Here is a 16,716-nt window from a genome sequence, read left to right as displayed (position 1 = left end):
AACTATGAATTTTATATTCGAGTATACTATACTGCACTATACTGCACTGTGCTATGTTATACTACACAATGCTATACTATTATATTATATTTAAATGACTGAATTAATTTGTTTATTGAATGACCACAATTTTTTCATTATACTATACTATACTATACTATACTATACTTATACTATACTATACTTATACTGTTGTATACTATGCTATACTACACTATACTATACTATACTATACTATACTATACTATACTATACTATACTATACTATAGTAGTATTGTGTATACCGCAAATTTTATGCAACAGTTTACTATACTTTACTATACTATACTAAGTATATAATATTATATTAATTTAAATGAGTGAATTCATTTTTCTTTTATCAAATGACCACTAATTTTATACTATACTACACTATACTATGTTATACTATACTGTACTATTCTTTTACTGTTCTAAATATACAGTTGTATTATACAATATTAGATTGTTTAAATGAATGAATTCGTTTATTTTTATCGATTGACCACAAATGTAACACTATACTGTACTATACTGTACTGTACTGTACTGTACTGTATATTTATAGTTATATTTAAATGAGTGAATTAATTTTTCTTTTTTTTTATTTCTTATACTGTGCTATGATAAATATACGATTATGGAATACTTTACCATATTATGCTATACTATACTATACTATACTGTTAATTATATTATGTTATATTATATTATATTATATTATATTATATTTAAATGAATTAATTCATTTTTCTTTTTATGGAATGACTATAAATTTTATACTGTGCTATGCTGTGCTATGCTATGCTATACTACAATATACTATTCTGTTATTTTGTTTTATTTTATTTTGTAAACAACCACAAATTTTGTATTACAGTACACTATGCTATGCTATACTATACTATACTATGCTATGCTGTGCTATACTATCCTATACTATGCTATGCTATACTTATTTTATTTTGTTTTATTTTATTTTATACAACAGTTCTGTCTGGTTCTCAAGTCTGATTGCCTAATAAGAGTGCGCTATTCCAACAGTCTAACAGAACTCCAACAGCCGAAAATTTGTTTTCAGACACGTGAGCTCCAGGGTGTCAGCGAACAAATGAGCAGCAAAATCAACCTTTACAGATGAAAGGATATTAACGTTACCACAAACATAATGCTTTAATCGTGAATATGAATAATGAATGCTCTATCAGATGCAGGTATGTTAATCACGTACGTTAATTTTAGCCTCCACGTCATGCATTTAAAATCCTTTAATGCACAGCAAACCGTTGATTATCCCTTACATATATTATATTATATTATATTATATTATATTATATTATATTATATTATTATTATATTATCAGCCCTAGTATAAACAATTCAAAAATAAAAATCTAGGGCTGCAAAATGATTAGTCACAATTAATCGATACAAAATAAGTTTATGTTTACATACTATATCTGTGTGTACTGTGTATATTTATTATGTATATATAAACACACACACATGTATAAATTAGGGGAGAAAATGTTAGATTTATATGTAAAATATTTATATTTGTATATAATATAAATTCTATACCATACACACAAATATATTTTTAAATATATAAATATGTGTGCGTATTTGTATATACATAATAAATATACACAGTACACACACATACACATAAACTTACAAAACTTATACTTGATTATAATATACATCAGTTAGAATGTTAAATTAATTTAAAATTAATAATTTATTAAATAATATTAAATCATTATAATATTATTATTTTTTTACTTTTAGCAATTGCTAGCCCTAGTGTTAAACAATCAAAATTGAAAACCTGTAATTTATTATAATATGTGTAAATCTGATGTTTCGTTATGCAATTTTTCATTGTTTTCTTTTGGTTTCAACTCAATAAATCAAACCACGGAAGCGTACTGTCCATCCTAGCCCCCCTTCTCCGTACGTGTCTTTGATGTATTTCTCCCATTATCATTAAATGCCACTGTGATCTGGAGACGCTGTGACTGGATTGGACGCAGAGGTTGTAATCACATCGCTGCATTATGCATGCTGTGCAAAATACCAAGATGAAAAGAATTTACAGCAGGACATTCATGCCAATCAGTTCCCCGCTATTAATCTTGCATGACAACGATGCTGCACCTGTAATCTTCGGGCCAAAACAAAGGCCATGATTAAATGGGTTTAATTCACAACGTCACACTAGGATTCCGTAGAAGAGAACACAGGTAAAACTGCGGAGCTGTCAAAAATATTGCAGGCTAGATAAAGGGTTGAGATGTGAAACATAAGCCAGAGAGAGCGAGATTGGCACGGAGCTCGCGCTCTCAGAGGGAGGGGAACGGGAGGGTCTCTTCCCCCGAGGACTCGCCTCGGGATACCATGTTTCCCTTTGATCTCCAACTCTTTGTGTGATACTGTACAGGACAGCCAGGAGTTGAAAATTAGATGTGCATTTCATTCAGCATGACGCCAACATTCTAGTTTCTCTGCTGACTAAGACCAAGACTCGACACGCATTCTTTTTGTTTTGTATCCGCCACAGTTCCTCAGTCAAGGCCTCATGAGCATTACTGTGTAGCATTTAATACAGTTTACTGTATTTACAGTACAGTACAGTACCCTCAAGCCATCCTAGGTGTATATGACTTTCTTCTTTCAGATGAATACAGACAGAGTTATATTATAACATATCCTGGATCTTCCAAGCTTTATAATGGTAGTGAATGGGTGTTGAGATTTTGTTGAAGTCCAAAAAAGTGCATCCATCCATCATAAAAAGTACTCCACACAGGTCCGGGGGGTTAATAAAGACCTTCTGAAGTGAATCGATGAGTTTGTGTAAGAAAAATATCCTTTATTAACCGCTTAGAGCCATGTGGAGTACTTTTTATGCTGGATGGATCCACTTTTTAATCGATGAGTTTGTGTACGAATTTTCAAACTTTGTAAACGAGACTTATAAAGCTAGAGATTATGGTTTATAACGTTTTAAATATAGATATTTTTCTCACACAAAATCTCAACAGCCATTCACTGCCATTATAAAGCTTGGGAGAGCCACGATATTGATTAATGTAACTCTGATTGTATTTGTCTGAAAGAAGAAAGTCATATACATCTAGGATGGCTTGAGGGTGATTTTCATTTTTGGGTGAACTATCCCTTTAAGTAGACTTTTCAGAATTGTTCACGGCATATGTGGCGACACAAATCAGATTCTGTGCATTTGCAAACTTATTAGCCAGTAATATGCATTTTGAATTGAGTTTGACAGCTGCGGAAAACTTCCCCAAATGTGTCACATTTGCGCTAATTTCTCAGTTATTTTACATGCTGATTTGAAAAAACGTCAGGCTTGAATAGCTTTTAATGGTTTGTGGATTGTGTAATTGAATTGACCTCAAACAGATTTGTTCGTTCCCTTTGCGAATTGAATCTCTGCTTTTTCCCTCTCACCCACTTGTAGGAACAACCGAGCACACGTTCCCAGAGTCCCACTCCCAGAGCTCATCAAAAGGGCCGTTGTACTTGTCGGTATCAAGTTCATGATTAAAATAAGTCTTTGAAAAAAAAAAAAAACATCTCGGCACTGCTACATTGTTTTAGTGTTATTTGTGGTTTTGAAAAACGAATATGACAAAGCGAGCCCCCTGAGATGCAATATACAGCCTCAAACCCGAGACGTTTTTATACAGCAAAGGTTCATTTATATTAATGCATCCCCTGCTATTGGTATTCATTGAAGTTGTGGCATCTTTGTGCTTACACATATTTTTAGGAGTGTGAGGAGGGGGAAAAAGCTAAATCTAAATGCAGTGAAATAGCAGTGGGTGCAGTACTAAAGTTTTGTATCTAACAAATTCACTTTGATGGTATACAGTTTATGTGCACTGCGGCGAAGATCAGAGCAAACACGGGGCGGCGTTCAGAAACTAAGATCTTCCGCAGGGAGGCGAGCGCAGATGATGAAGGCTTTTATCGGCATGGTGTGTGAAAAATTCTCCCTCAGTCAGCACATCATGTCTATCGTGTTTCTTGGACATTCTCACATTCACCTTTGGGAAGAGCCTGGGAATTGGACCACAGGCCTTTTTCCCCCCGCTAAATTTATGGAAATGCACGAGGCGTGAGTTTAAATTGTTATTTGGTTGCTCTAAAAGCAGCCAGGGCCCTTGGCTATTTTGATACAGTTCATTTTATGCCTGTCAAAGACTGTAATTGGACGACCCTATTTGCTGTCAGTATCACCCTTTTGAAGTCAATAGAAAGCTGGAAGTGATGCGCACCACTTTGGGCTGCATCCTCAAAACAATTCCTTATCCTTTTTTGACGTTCCTCCCTCAATAGTCTAAAAAAACACTTTCATTTCCTTCACACTTTATTTTGGGTTGTTATTCCACAGTACCGCACTGAGCAATTGGCGGTGCCAGGGGGAAAACAGGATATCTTGTGGGTGATGTTTACTGTAATCTCTCTTTGTCTCCTTTTTTTTTGCCGTTTTTCTCTTACACTTTTGATTTGAGAGTTGCTGATGTGGTCGAAAGTATAGAAAGCTGACATCTGTGGATGCTCTTGAATATTTTCCCCCTGAAATTCAACATTAGTTTTCTTAGCAGCTTCTCTCTCTTACACATGGACAATTGTGTCTTCTAGGATTTGGACTCCAGCTCTGAGATTGATGAAAGCTCGGATGATGACAGCACTCTGGAAGGAGACTCGAACGACAAGATGCCGAGTGACCAGAAAAGCTCCGAGCTGCCCTCCGACCTGCCCTCCGACCGAGATGAAAACCACCTTCAGACGAGCGACTTCCATAAGCATTACCTCAACTGCTCTAGGAAAGGCCAAGAAGGCCACTCTAGTATGGTGGACAGGCTTCTGGAGAAGTACGGGATCTGCATTCCCAATCACGATCCACGTCTCTACGCTGCCACTGCAGCTAATACAAAGTCTATTGCTGGATATTCCATCCTAGCCTTCCCTGACTTCTGGGGACACCTGCCCCCACAAGAGCAAGAGCCCATGGCTAAAAGACCACCGCATGTGCAGAGGTGAGAAATCCTGTCTTTCATTTTTATTTTGTCCCTCACAAGAAATAGGGTGGATGGATTGTCTAATATAGAGGTTTTCTAACAACTGGTTCTCAACTCAGTTTGGCGAGCCAACACGGTTCCAAAATTGCTTTCTATACCAAAGGAACAAAAATACATGCACTGACCCAAAAATATGACAAAATAACATTACATTGGTTATATAGGTAACTAAATATTTCAAATGAGAATCAATGTTTAAAAAATACAATATTAAAGGGATAGTTCACCCCAAAATGAAAATTACCTCATGATTTACTCACGCTCAAGCCATCCTAAGTGTATATTCCCTTTAAATTAGTAATATTTTGCATTAAAGTGAAAATTATGAGAAAACATGTTATTTATTTATAGTTGAAACCGACAATTTACATACACCTTGCAGAATCTGCAAAATGTTACTTATTTTACCAAAATTCATTTACCATTTTATAGAAAATGCATGTTATTTTTTATTTAGTACTGAGCTGAATGAGATGTTTCACATAAAAGACGTTTACATTTAGTCCACAAGAGAAAATAATAGTTGAATTTATAAAAATGACAAAGGTTTACGTGCACTTGATTCTTAACACTATGTTGTTACCTTAATGATCCACAGCTGTGTTTTTTTGTTTAGTAATAGTTTTTTACAAGTCCCTTGTTTGTCCTGAACAATTAAACTGCCTGCTGTTCTTCAAAAAAATCCTTCAGGTCCCACAAATTCTTTGGTTTTTCAGCATTTTTTTTGTATTTTGTGTAATTAACCCTTTCAACAGTGACTGTATGATTTCATTTGATTTTGCTCCATCTTTTACACTGAGGACAACTGAGGGACTCATATGCAACTATTACAGAAGGTTCAAATGCTCACTGATGCTTCAGAAGGAAACACGATGCATTAAAAGCTGGGGGGTGAAAACTTTTGGAATTTAAAGATCGGGGTAAATTTTACTTATTTTGTCTTCTGGGAAACATGTAAGTATCTTCTGTAGCTTCTGAAGGGCAGTACTACTTTTTTTTTTTTTTTTTTTTAAAGAAGATATTTAGGCAAAATAAGAAACATGTACACATCTTCATTCTGTTCAAAAGTTTTCACCCCCCGACTCTTAATGCATTGTTTATCCTTCTGAAGCATCAGTGAGCGTTTGAACCTTCTGTAGTTGTCCTCAGTGTGAAAAGATGGATCTCAAAATCAAAATCAAAATCAGTCATTGTTAAAAAGGGTTCAAATAAACAAAAATTCTGAAAAAAACAAAACAAAGAAAGGATTTTTCTGAAGAACAGCAGGCAGTTTAACAAGGGACTCATGAACAACTATCACTAAACCAAAAAAAAAAAAAAAAAACAGCTGTGGATCATACAGGTAACAACACTGGCTTAAAAATAAAGTGTATGTAAACTTTTGAACAGGATCATTTTTATAAATTCAACTATTATTTTCTCTTGTTGACTATATGTAAATGCCTTTTATGTGAAATATCTTATTCAGGTCAGTGCTAAATAAAAAAAAAAAAAATGGTAAAATAATTCACATTTTGGAAATTCTGCAAGGTGTATGTAAACTTCCGGTTTCAACTGTATATATCTCACAAACTTACTCTGTGTTTTATTCCGTTCAAACCGTGAAAAAATTAATATTGTATCAGAAACATTACCACATAAGAGATTAAATTGTGCCAGAATATTAGAACGAATTGTTATTTCAATAACAATTGTGATTCAACATCAAGGAGCTCTCCGTTCACCTGTTATCATGTTTAATATTCAGTATTAAAAGATTTAAAGAGACATTCTCTTTGAGAGACATATCTGGGGAATGGCGGAGCAGAATTACTCAAGCGTTTTTTTGCTTGTAAAAACTGTGCCATTACAGTCTGCAACAAGAAAAACAACAAAAAGCTGTTTGATTCCATAAAGACGCTTTCAAACCCTCCCCGAAGATGCTTTAATTTGTGCTTTAGTTATTGTCTTGGGTTTTTACACAAATTCTGTGTTCCATATTGCAGCAGTTTCCAACCTTTTAGCAGCTTGTGTTACATCTGCATGCTGAGATTGCCCGAAAAGAACAATGCAAATATTAGACTTCATTTATAAGCTGATTTGTCTCTAAATAAGATCACATGGATGCAATTTAAGGCCTATTCTCCATCCTTACTTGCACATCGCAAATGCAAATGATTGTAAACGTCGGCACTGAGTCATTAAACTCGCTGTACGTACAAATGAAATCCATTAAAATATTCCTCTTTGTGTTAAACTCTCTCGCCTTAAGTGAGTCGTTCAGTTTTTCGCTGGTTGTTTTGCTCCACAGACACCCGAAGACTCTTTTCTACTGAGGAAAAGCCCTTAAATCTATATCTAATTACGGTAGCCCCCTTCGGAAAATTTGTTTTTGCCGAAAACTTTCTTCAATGTGCAAGGGAGAGATTAAAGGAAATAGACATTTATTTCAGTCATTTCTGTAGTTTATTGTGTTTCCTTGAGGGTAAGATAAGTTTATATGGATTCTATTGGTGTCATTGTAACTAAAAAAATACTTGCTTTTGGAGTTTTAAAAAGAAAGCATGAGACAGTGACATTTTGAAAAAAAGTGACCGTTTTAATTCCACATACTGCATTCTCCAACATTGACTTTAGATAAGTCTAAAACATTTGCGTTTGACATCCTAAAATGTTTATTTTTTTAAAAGTCATCTTTAAAACATGTCCGACACATCATTTTGATAATATTTGCAGGAAAGCAGTTCATAATGTATTTTTTTTTAACATTATTGAAGAACAAAATGTTTATGTCTTATTGTTTTATCCTTCTTTCCATGAAGTAAACATTTTGATGAGAGCGCTCTCGGTTTATTGCCAGCCATGGCGGACTGTTAACTTTGTTTCTGCTCATTCATTCAACCCCATTATCATCTGAAATTTGCTCTCGGGATTGGAGCGTCCACACAGATTGTTTTTTTCCACGCATTTTGCATTGTGCTTATTCGCATTGGAAGAAAAGCCTTATTATTATTGTTTATCTGTCACAAAGAAATAATGCACACAAACAACCAAGAAAATTAGCCAATTAGCATCATACAGGGCAAAAAAGATGAGACACCATAGGTTTGATTTGGATATGGCATCATCCAAACAGAGTTGGGAATGACCCGCCATTATCGGCGCTTTAGGTAGATGACTACATATTATTTTGCCAGACCGCTTGATACGTGTAATGTCGGAATAGCTGATAGTTTTGCGTATTAGTCATTTGTTAAAGTAATATCTAATGATGATAATGTCACACCCTTTGTTATATATTCTGTGCGCACAGTGTTTACAACAAGAGCCCCCTCTGCAGGAGAGACAATTATACAATAAAGCTACAAAGCTAACAATAAAGCTAATAAGCTAACTACTAAGATAAGTCTTAATATAACAATATTTCCCTGATATTTTCAATATAATGAATGTGAAAGAAGGCTGAGGTTTCAACATGACAAAACTAGGTTTATGTGAAGTCATTATTCACTGATAATATTCTCTCTCTCTTCCTTTCTTCTCTGTGGTTTCAAAAAGTACCAAGTGGTACAGAGCACTATTTACTGAACACCATAACAAACTATATTTTCTTATAGTATCCTATAGTAACTCACTGGTTACTGGTAATACTAAAGTTTACTACAGCATTCACTTCAGTTTATGAACTCACTATAGTTATTACTACAGTATGCTGTTGTATAAATGAACAAAGTGTAGTAAATGCTATAATATACTACAGTGTACTAGAATTTATTAGTTTACTATAGTAAATACTAATGTTTACTACAGCATTTACTCCAGTTTATGAACTCACTATAGTTATTACTACAGTATGCTGTTGTATAAATGAACAAAGTGTAGTAAATGCTATAATATACTACAGTGTACTAGAATTTATTAGTTTACTATAGTAAATACTAATGTTTACTACAGCATTTACTCCAGTTTATGAACTCACTATAGTTATTACTACAGTATGCTGTTGTATAAATGAACAAAGTGTAGTAAATGCTATAATATACTACAGTGTACTAGAATTTATTAGTTTACTATAGTAAATACTAATGTTTACTACAGCATTTACTCCAGTTTATGAACTCACTATAGTTATTACTACAGTATGCTGTTGTATAAATGAACAAAGTGTAGTAAATGCTATAATATACTACAGTGTACTAGAATTTATTAGTTTACTATAGTAAATACTAATGTTTACTACAGCATTTACTCCAGTTTATGAACTCACTATAGTTATTACTACAGTATGCTGTTGTATAAATGAACAAAGTGTAGTAAATGCTATAATGTACTACAGTGTACTAGAATTTATAACAGTTTACTATAGTAAATGCTAAAGTTTACTACAGCATTTACTCCAGTTTATGAGCTCACTATAGTTATTACTACAGTATGCTGTTGTATAAATGAACAAAGTGCAGTAAATACTGTAATATACTACAGTGTACTAGAATTTATTACAGTTTACTATAGTGAATACTAGTTTACTATAGCATTTACTCCAGTTTATGAACTCACTATAGTTATTACTACAGTATGCTGTTGTATAAATGAACAAAGTGTAGTAAATAATATAATTTACTACAGTGTACTAGAATTTATTACAGTTTACTTTAGTAAATACTAAAGTTTACTACAGCATTTACTACAGTTTATGAATTCACCATAGTTAATACTACAATATGATGTTGTATACATTAACAAGATATAGTAAATACTATACAGTGTACTACAATTTACTACAGTTTGCTATAGTAAATACTACAGTTCACTACAGTTTACAAACTCACCATAGTTAATAATAGAGTATACTGTAGCATAAATTGCCAAAGTGTAGTAAATACTATAACACTGCAGTGTACTATAATTTACTGCAGTTTACTATAGTATATATAACGCTTACTACAGTATTTACTAGTTCATGAATTCACTATAGTTAATACTACATTCTGCTGTATTATAGATTAACAAAGTGTAATAAATACTATAATATACTACACTGTACTACAGTTTACTATAGTAAATATTAAAGTTTACTACAGTATTTACTACAGTTTATAAATCTACTGTAGTTAATACTACAGTATGCTGTAGTGTAAATTAACAAAGTGTAGCAAATGCTATAATATACTAAAGTGAACTACTTTTTACTCTAATGAATACTAAAGTCAACTACAACATTTACTACAGTTTATGAATTCGTTATAGTTAATAATACAGTATGCTGTAGTATAAATGAACAAAGTGTAGTAAATAATATAATATACTAGAGTGTACTACAGTTAACTGTAATGTCAAAGTTTACTACAGAATTTACTACAGTTTAAGAATTCACTATAGTTAATAATACAGTATGCTATAGTGTAAATTAAATGCAGTAAATACCTTAGAAGTGTACTACAATTTGCTACAGTTCACTATAGTAATTACTAAAGTTTTCTACAGTATTTACTACAGTTTATAAATTCTCTACAGATAATACTAGAACATGACAGTATGCTGTAGTAGAAAGTTTAGTAAATACTATAATATACTACAGTGTACTACAATTTACTACAGTTTCCTATAGGAAATACTTATGTTTACTACAGCATTTACTACAGTTTACAATTTACTATAGTTAATACCAAAGTATGCTGTAGTATAACTTAACAAAGTGTAGTAAATACTATAATATACTACATCATACTACAATTTACTATAGTTTCCTGTAGGAAATACTTATGTTTACTACAGCATTTACTACAGTTTATGAAGTCACCATAGTTAATACCAAAGTATGCTGTAGTATAAATTAACAAAGTGTAGTAAATACTATAATATACTACAGTGTACTAAAATGTACTACAGTTTACTATAGCAAATACTAAAGTTTGCTACAGTAAATGAATTCACTGTAGCTAATACTAGAACATTACTGTATGCTGTAGTATAAATTAATGTGTAGTAAAAACTATAATATACTACAGTGTACTACAGTTTACTACAGTTCACTTTAGTAAATTGTAGTACAAAGTTTACTGCAATACTACAGTTTATGAATTCACTGTAGTTAGTAGAGTATGCTGTAGTATAAATTAGCAGTGTAATAAATACTATAACATACTACAGTGTACTAAAAATTACTACAGTTTTCTATAGTAAATATTAAAGTTCACTACAGTAATTACTACGGTTTATTAGTTAATACTACAGTATGCTGTAGTATAAATTAACAAAGTGTAGTAAATACTATAATATACTACAGTGTACTACAATTTGCTACAGTTCACTCTAGTAAATACTAACGTTTACTACAGTACTACAGTTTATGAATTCACTGTAGTTAATAGTAGCGTATGCTACAGTATATATTAACAGTGTAATAAATACTATAACTTACAACAGTGCACTAAAAATTACTACAGTTTCCTATGGTAAATATTAAAGTTTATTCACTATAGTTAATACTAGAACATGACAGTATGCTATAGTATAAATCAACGAAGTGTATTAAATACTGTAATATACTACAGTGTACAACAATTTACTACAGTTTACAAAAGTAAATTACTAAAGTTTTTAAGTTTATAAAGTTAATACTACAGCATACTGTATTTAATACTACAGTGTGCTGTAGTATAAATTAAGTCTAGTAAATTCTATAGTATACTACAGTGTACTATAGCAAATACTAATGTTTACTACTGTATTTACTACAGTTTATAAATTCACTATAGTTAATAGTAGAGTATGATGTAGTATAAATTAACAGTGTAATAAATACTGTAACATACAACAGTGTACTAAAATTTACTACAGTATTTTTTCAAGTGTGTGGAATCTCAAGCTATGGTTCGCTAGCAATTGTATTGATCTTTATTTTTATTTGTTTATTTGAATGTTCTAGAAAGAAAGTTTTCGAAGACATTCAGCGTCTCATCTGTCCAGAGGACATCATCAACAAGGTTGTTTTTGACATGGACGATCCCAGGTAACACACTGCTGTTTGTTTCTGATGAAGCATTTTTATCAAATCCTCACATCAGTGGCATGGAAACCGTCTAGATGCTATGCTGATAAATTAAGTCCATTAAGCGCTTCTGATGGATCTTAATGGATCTTTCTCATGCATGCTGAATTTGATACTACGTTAGCAACCGGAACGTGAAAGATCTTTAGTGCAGCCTTTTTAAAAGTCTTTTTTTTCGCCTTCTTTTTAAAAGCTCTAAAATTGCAGCAATTACAATAAAACCTTGAAAAGGGTAATTGTGGTAAAAATACCTTGCTAGGAACAATGTAATTTGCGCTTGATTTTGATCATACAGTTCCTCAGCTTGTGCACGCTTGACATGACCGCTGCTGTCAGGGTCATTCTGGGTGATAAACCCCTGAATGGACAGTGTCTTTCTGCCAAACCAGATACTGATGGACAGCTTGTCAGCCGTAGCTGCTGTTTACCGTCAGGTAGTTTGTGGGTTGCAGCAGGTTAGCGATACAGAGTGTGCCTCCATCATGTGAACCGTGTTCTGCACTCATTTTCTGTGTCATTTGCAGTATGACTGGAATTTATTGACACAGACGGTGCAGAATGAATGATTTAGCAAGAATTGTGGTTAGTAGTGTGAATCAATATGTAGGACAAGTATGGTGATAATTCACTTGTTTGTTAAGCTAATGTGACAGTATGGTGGAGTGGAACATGCTCAATCAGCACAGCTGCCCAAAATGTGTCTCTCTTTTTCTCTTTTCTGTTCTTTTCTGCTTGCTTTTTCATGTATTAGACTTCTCCAGTCAATCTCATTTGTGCTTTCTCTTCCTTTCTTGTTTCTTGTTTCTTCCCTGTCTTTCTCTAACCCATCCCCCCTTCATTTTCCCTTTCTTTATCGTTTCTGTCCTATCCTTTTAACGTTTGTCCTTTTTTTTTCTTCATTTCCTTTTCCTTCCTTCCTTTCTTCTTTCCTTCTCTTTTCCTTTTCCTTCCTCCTTTCTTTTCCTTCCTTCCTTAATTCCTTCCTTCCTTTCTTTCCTTTTCCTTCCTGTCTTTTATTTCCTTCCTTCCTTCCTTCCTTCCTTCCCTCCTGTATTTTCTGTTTCCTTACTTCTTTTCTCCCATCCTTTCTTTGTCTTTGATTATCCTTCCTGTCTTTCCTTTTCATTCCTTCCTTCTTTTCTACAATCCTGTCTTTTCTTTCCTTCCTTCCTTCCTTCCTTCCTTCCTTCCTTCCTTTTCCTTTCTTAATTCCTTCCTTCCTTTCGTTTTTTGCCTTTGCGTTTCATTTTCCTTCCTGTCTTTCCTTTTCATTCTTTCCTTCTTATCCTCAATCCTGTCTTTACCTTTTCTTTTCTTTCCTTTTCTTCTTCCTATCACTGTTTTTCTCTTTCCTTCCTTCCTTTCTTCCTTCCTTCCTTCGTCTTTCATTTTCTTTCCTGTCTTTCCTTTTCATTCCTTTCTTCTTTTCTTCAATTCTGTCTTTTTTTCTTCCTTCCTTCCTTCCTTTCTTCCCTTTTCTCTCTCCCTCCCTCCTTTCTTTTTCATTTTCCTTCCTGTCTTTCCTTTTCATTCTTTCCTTCTTTTCTTCAATCCTGTCTTTCCCTTTTCTTTCCTTTCCTTTTTCCTTTCACTCTGATTTTCCCTTTTCTTTCCTCTCTTAACTTTTTCTTTCCTTCGTTCCTTCGTTCCTTCCCTCCTGTCTTTTCGGTTTCCTTACTACTTTTCTTCCATCCTTTCTTTGTCTTTCATTATCCTTCCTGTCTTTCCTTTTCATTCTTTTCTTCTTATCCTCAATCCTGTCTTTTCCTTCCTTGCTTCCTTCCTTCTTTGCATTTCATTTTCCTTCCTGTCATTTCCTTTTCATTCTTTCCTTCTTATCCTCAATCCTGTCTTTACCTTTTCTTTTCTTTCCTTTTCTTCTTCCTATCACTGTTTTTCTCTTTCCTTCCTTCCTTTCTTCCTTCCTTCCTTCGTCTTTCATTTTCTTTCCTGTCTTTCCTTTTCATTCCTTTCTTCTTTTCTTCAATTCTGTCTTTTTCTTCCTTCCTTCCTTCCTTCCTTTCTTCCCTTCCTCTCTCCCTCCCTCCTTTCTTTTTCATTTTCCTTCCTGTCTTTCCTTTTCATTCTTTCCTTCTTTTCTTCAATCCTGTCTTTCCCTTTTCTTTCCTTTCCTTTTTCCTTTCACTCTGATTTTCCCTTTTCTTTCCTCTCTTAACTTTTTCTTTCCTTCGTTCCTTCGTTCCTTCCCTCCTGTCTTTTCGGTTTCCTTACTACTTTTCTTCCATCCTTTCTTTGTCTTTCATTATCCTTCCTGTCTTTCCTTTTCATTCTTTTCTTCTTATCCTCAATCCTGTCTTTTCCTTCCTTGCTTCCTTCCTTCTTTGCATTTCATTTTCCTTCCTGTCATTTCCTTTTCATTCTTTTCTTCTTATCCTCAATCCTGTCTTTACCTTTTCTTTTTTTTCCTTTCCTTCTTCCTTTCAATCTGTTTTTCTCTTTCCTTCCTTCCTTCCTTTCTTTCTTTCATTTTCTTTCTGTATTTCCTTTTCATTCCTTCCTTTTTTTCTTCAATTCTGTCTTTTTCTTTCTTCCTTCCTTCCTTCCTTTCTTCCCTCCCTCTCTCCCGCCCTCATTTCCATATCTTTCATTTTCCTTCCTGTCTTTCCGTTTCATTCATCCCTTTTTTTCGTTCAATCCTGTCTTTCCCTTTTCTTTCCTTCCTTCTTCCTTTCACTCTGTTTTTCCCTTTCCTTCCTCTTACCTTTTCCTTCCTTCCTGTCTTTTCCTTTCTTCTTTCCTTCCTTCCTCTTTTCTTCTTCTTTCCTTCTTTTCTGTCTTTCATTTTTCTTCCTGTCTCCTTTTCATTCTTTCCTTCTTTTCTTCAATCCTGTCTTTCTCTTTTCTTTCCTTTCCTTCTTCCTGTCACTATTTTTCCCTTTCCTTCCTCTCTTACCTTTTCCCTCCTTCCTGCCTTCCTTCCTGTCTTTTCCTTCCTTCCTGTCTTCCTGTCTTTCATTTTTCTTCATGTCTTTTCTTTTCAATCTTTCCTTCTTTACTTCAATCCTGTATTTTCCTTTCATTCCTTTCTTCCTTCCTTCCTTCCTTCCTGTCATTTCCTTTTCCTCCCTTCCTTTCTTCCATCCTGTCTTTTCCTTCTTTTTTTCTTCTTTTCCTTTTCCTTTTCCTTTTCCTTTTCTGTCTGTCTTTCCTTCCTTTCTTTTTTTCTTTCTTTCTTTCTTTCTTTCTTTCTTTCTTTCTTTCTTTCTTTCTTTCTTTTTACAGTCCACAGAGTTCTCCCGATATGTGTCCCAGTTCCCTTCGGTTCTTCTCCAAATTTGAAAGTGGGAACCTGCGAAAAGCCATTCAAGTCCGCAGGTGAGACTCTGCATTACAATACCACGCACGTACACACACACACACACACACACACACACACACGCAAACATGTACTGCAGACAGCTCGCCGAGTGCCCTTGGGCCTCATTTGTAGTGTATTCGCAATCACACACACACACACACACACACACACACACTCTCTCTCTCTCTCTCTCTCTCTCTCTCTCTCGTTCTTATGTTTCCACACTTTCAGCAAGCTTGTCTCGTCAACGCATGCAAGATCAAATCAAAGACGCTGTCTACAGAGCAGTTCCGATGTGCTTAAATAAAAAAGCAGACGTTATATTTTTTCCAAATGAAATGTGGCGGCATAACAACAGATAGGGATGGAGTGAGAGATTTCTCTCTGTCATTTACATAACACGTTTCTCAGTCTCTCTCTCTCTCATTACATCTCCTATTCTCTCTTACGCCCACTTTGTCTGATTTTCTTCTGTCTGTCTTTCTTTCGCACTCTCTCTTAGTCATGAATATGATTTGATTCTCAATGCTGATGTCAACTCCTCTGCACACTGTCAGTGGTTCTATTTTGAAGTCAGCGGCATGGTGGCCAAGGTGCCTTATCGGTTCAACATCATCAACTGTGAGAAAGGAAACAGTCAATATAACTACGGTAAGCCATACAGTAGCAACTACCACAGAGCCATGTCATTTACACAATTAGGACAAAGTGTTTTATTTGTAATATATGTTCCTGGATCACTTCAGTTAACATGTTCTATTTGTGTAAATAATGTGTTACATGAGGGTTATAAGATCTATTTTTAGTACCGCCTGCCAAGATTGAGGATCTACGATTGTTCTAGATGGCATTGATTTTGACACAGCCATCTTCTCTCAAAAGAAATACTTTTCCCCACCAGCACCAGCACACCCAGCTTAAGAAGACGCCACAGTGGTAGCAGCTAAATCATATCTTCGCCTCACATTGCTCTCAGACACAGCGGTGGGCCCAAGCAGCTCTTAAATCTGACACCAGCCGTATATCCCAGAAAAATACAGTGCTCCGGCATTTCTGAGTTCCTCCCCCGATAAAGCGTTTTCAATGGCCCTTGACTGCCTTTTCCTCATTTTGGTGTGCAGCTGGGCATTATAAGAGACTCGTGCTGCCCTGAAGTCAGTGTTTTATGTCTCTATATTAAATGAAATGTCCTTTACTGTTGACCTTATTTGAGTTTGAGTAAAACTTAGTCCCA

At 34.3% G+C, this 16,716-nt stretch overlaps 1 protein-coding gene across 5 annotated transcripts in view; it reads left to right on the top strand.

Annotated features, from left to right (window-relative positions):
- The window catches only part of LOC127156274 (cytosolic carboxypeptidase 4), a 249,185-nt gene that overhangs the window by 92,129 nt on the left and 140,340 nt on the right, over positions 1-16,716 (top strand). For all 5 annotated transcript variants that reach the window (XM_051099028.1, XM_051099029.1, XM_051099030.1 and 2 more), the window contains 4 exons: positions 4,694-5,091; positions 12,041-12,124; positions 15,407-15,499; positions 15,985-16,133. In XM_051099028.1, coding sequence (XP_050954985.1) covers positions 4,694-5,091; positions 12,041-12,124; positions 15,407-15,499; positions 15,985-16,133 — 724 coding nt within the window. The remainder of the gene's footprint in view (positions 1-4,693; positions 5,092-12,040; positions 12,125-15,406; positions 15,500-15,984; positions 16,134-16,716) is intronic.

The sequence above is a fragment of the Labeo rohita genome, chromosome 25 (assembly GCF_022985175.1).
Source record: "Labeo rohita strain BAU-BD-2019 chromosome 25, IGBB_LRoh.1.0, whole genome shotgun sequence".
In the NCBI taxonomy this organism is placed as follows: domain Eukaryota; kingdom Metazoa; phylum Chordata; class Actinopteri; order Cypriniformes; family Cyprinidae; genus Labeo; species Labeo rohita.
This window is presented reverse-complemented; position numbering and strand designations above follow the sequence as displayed.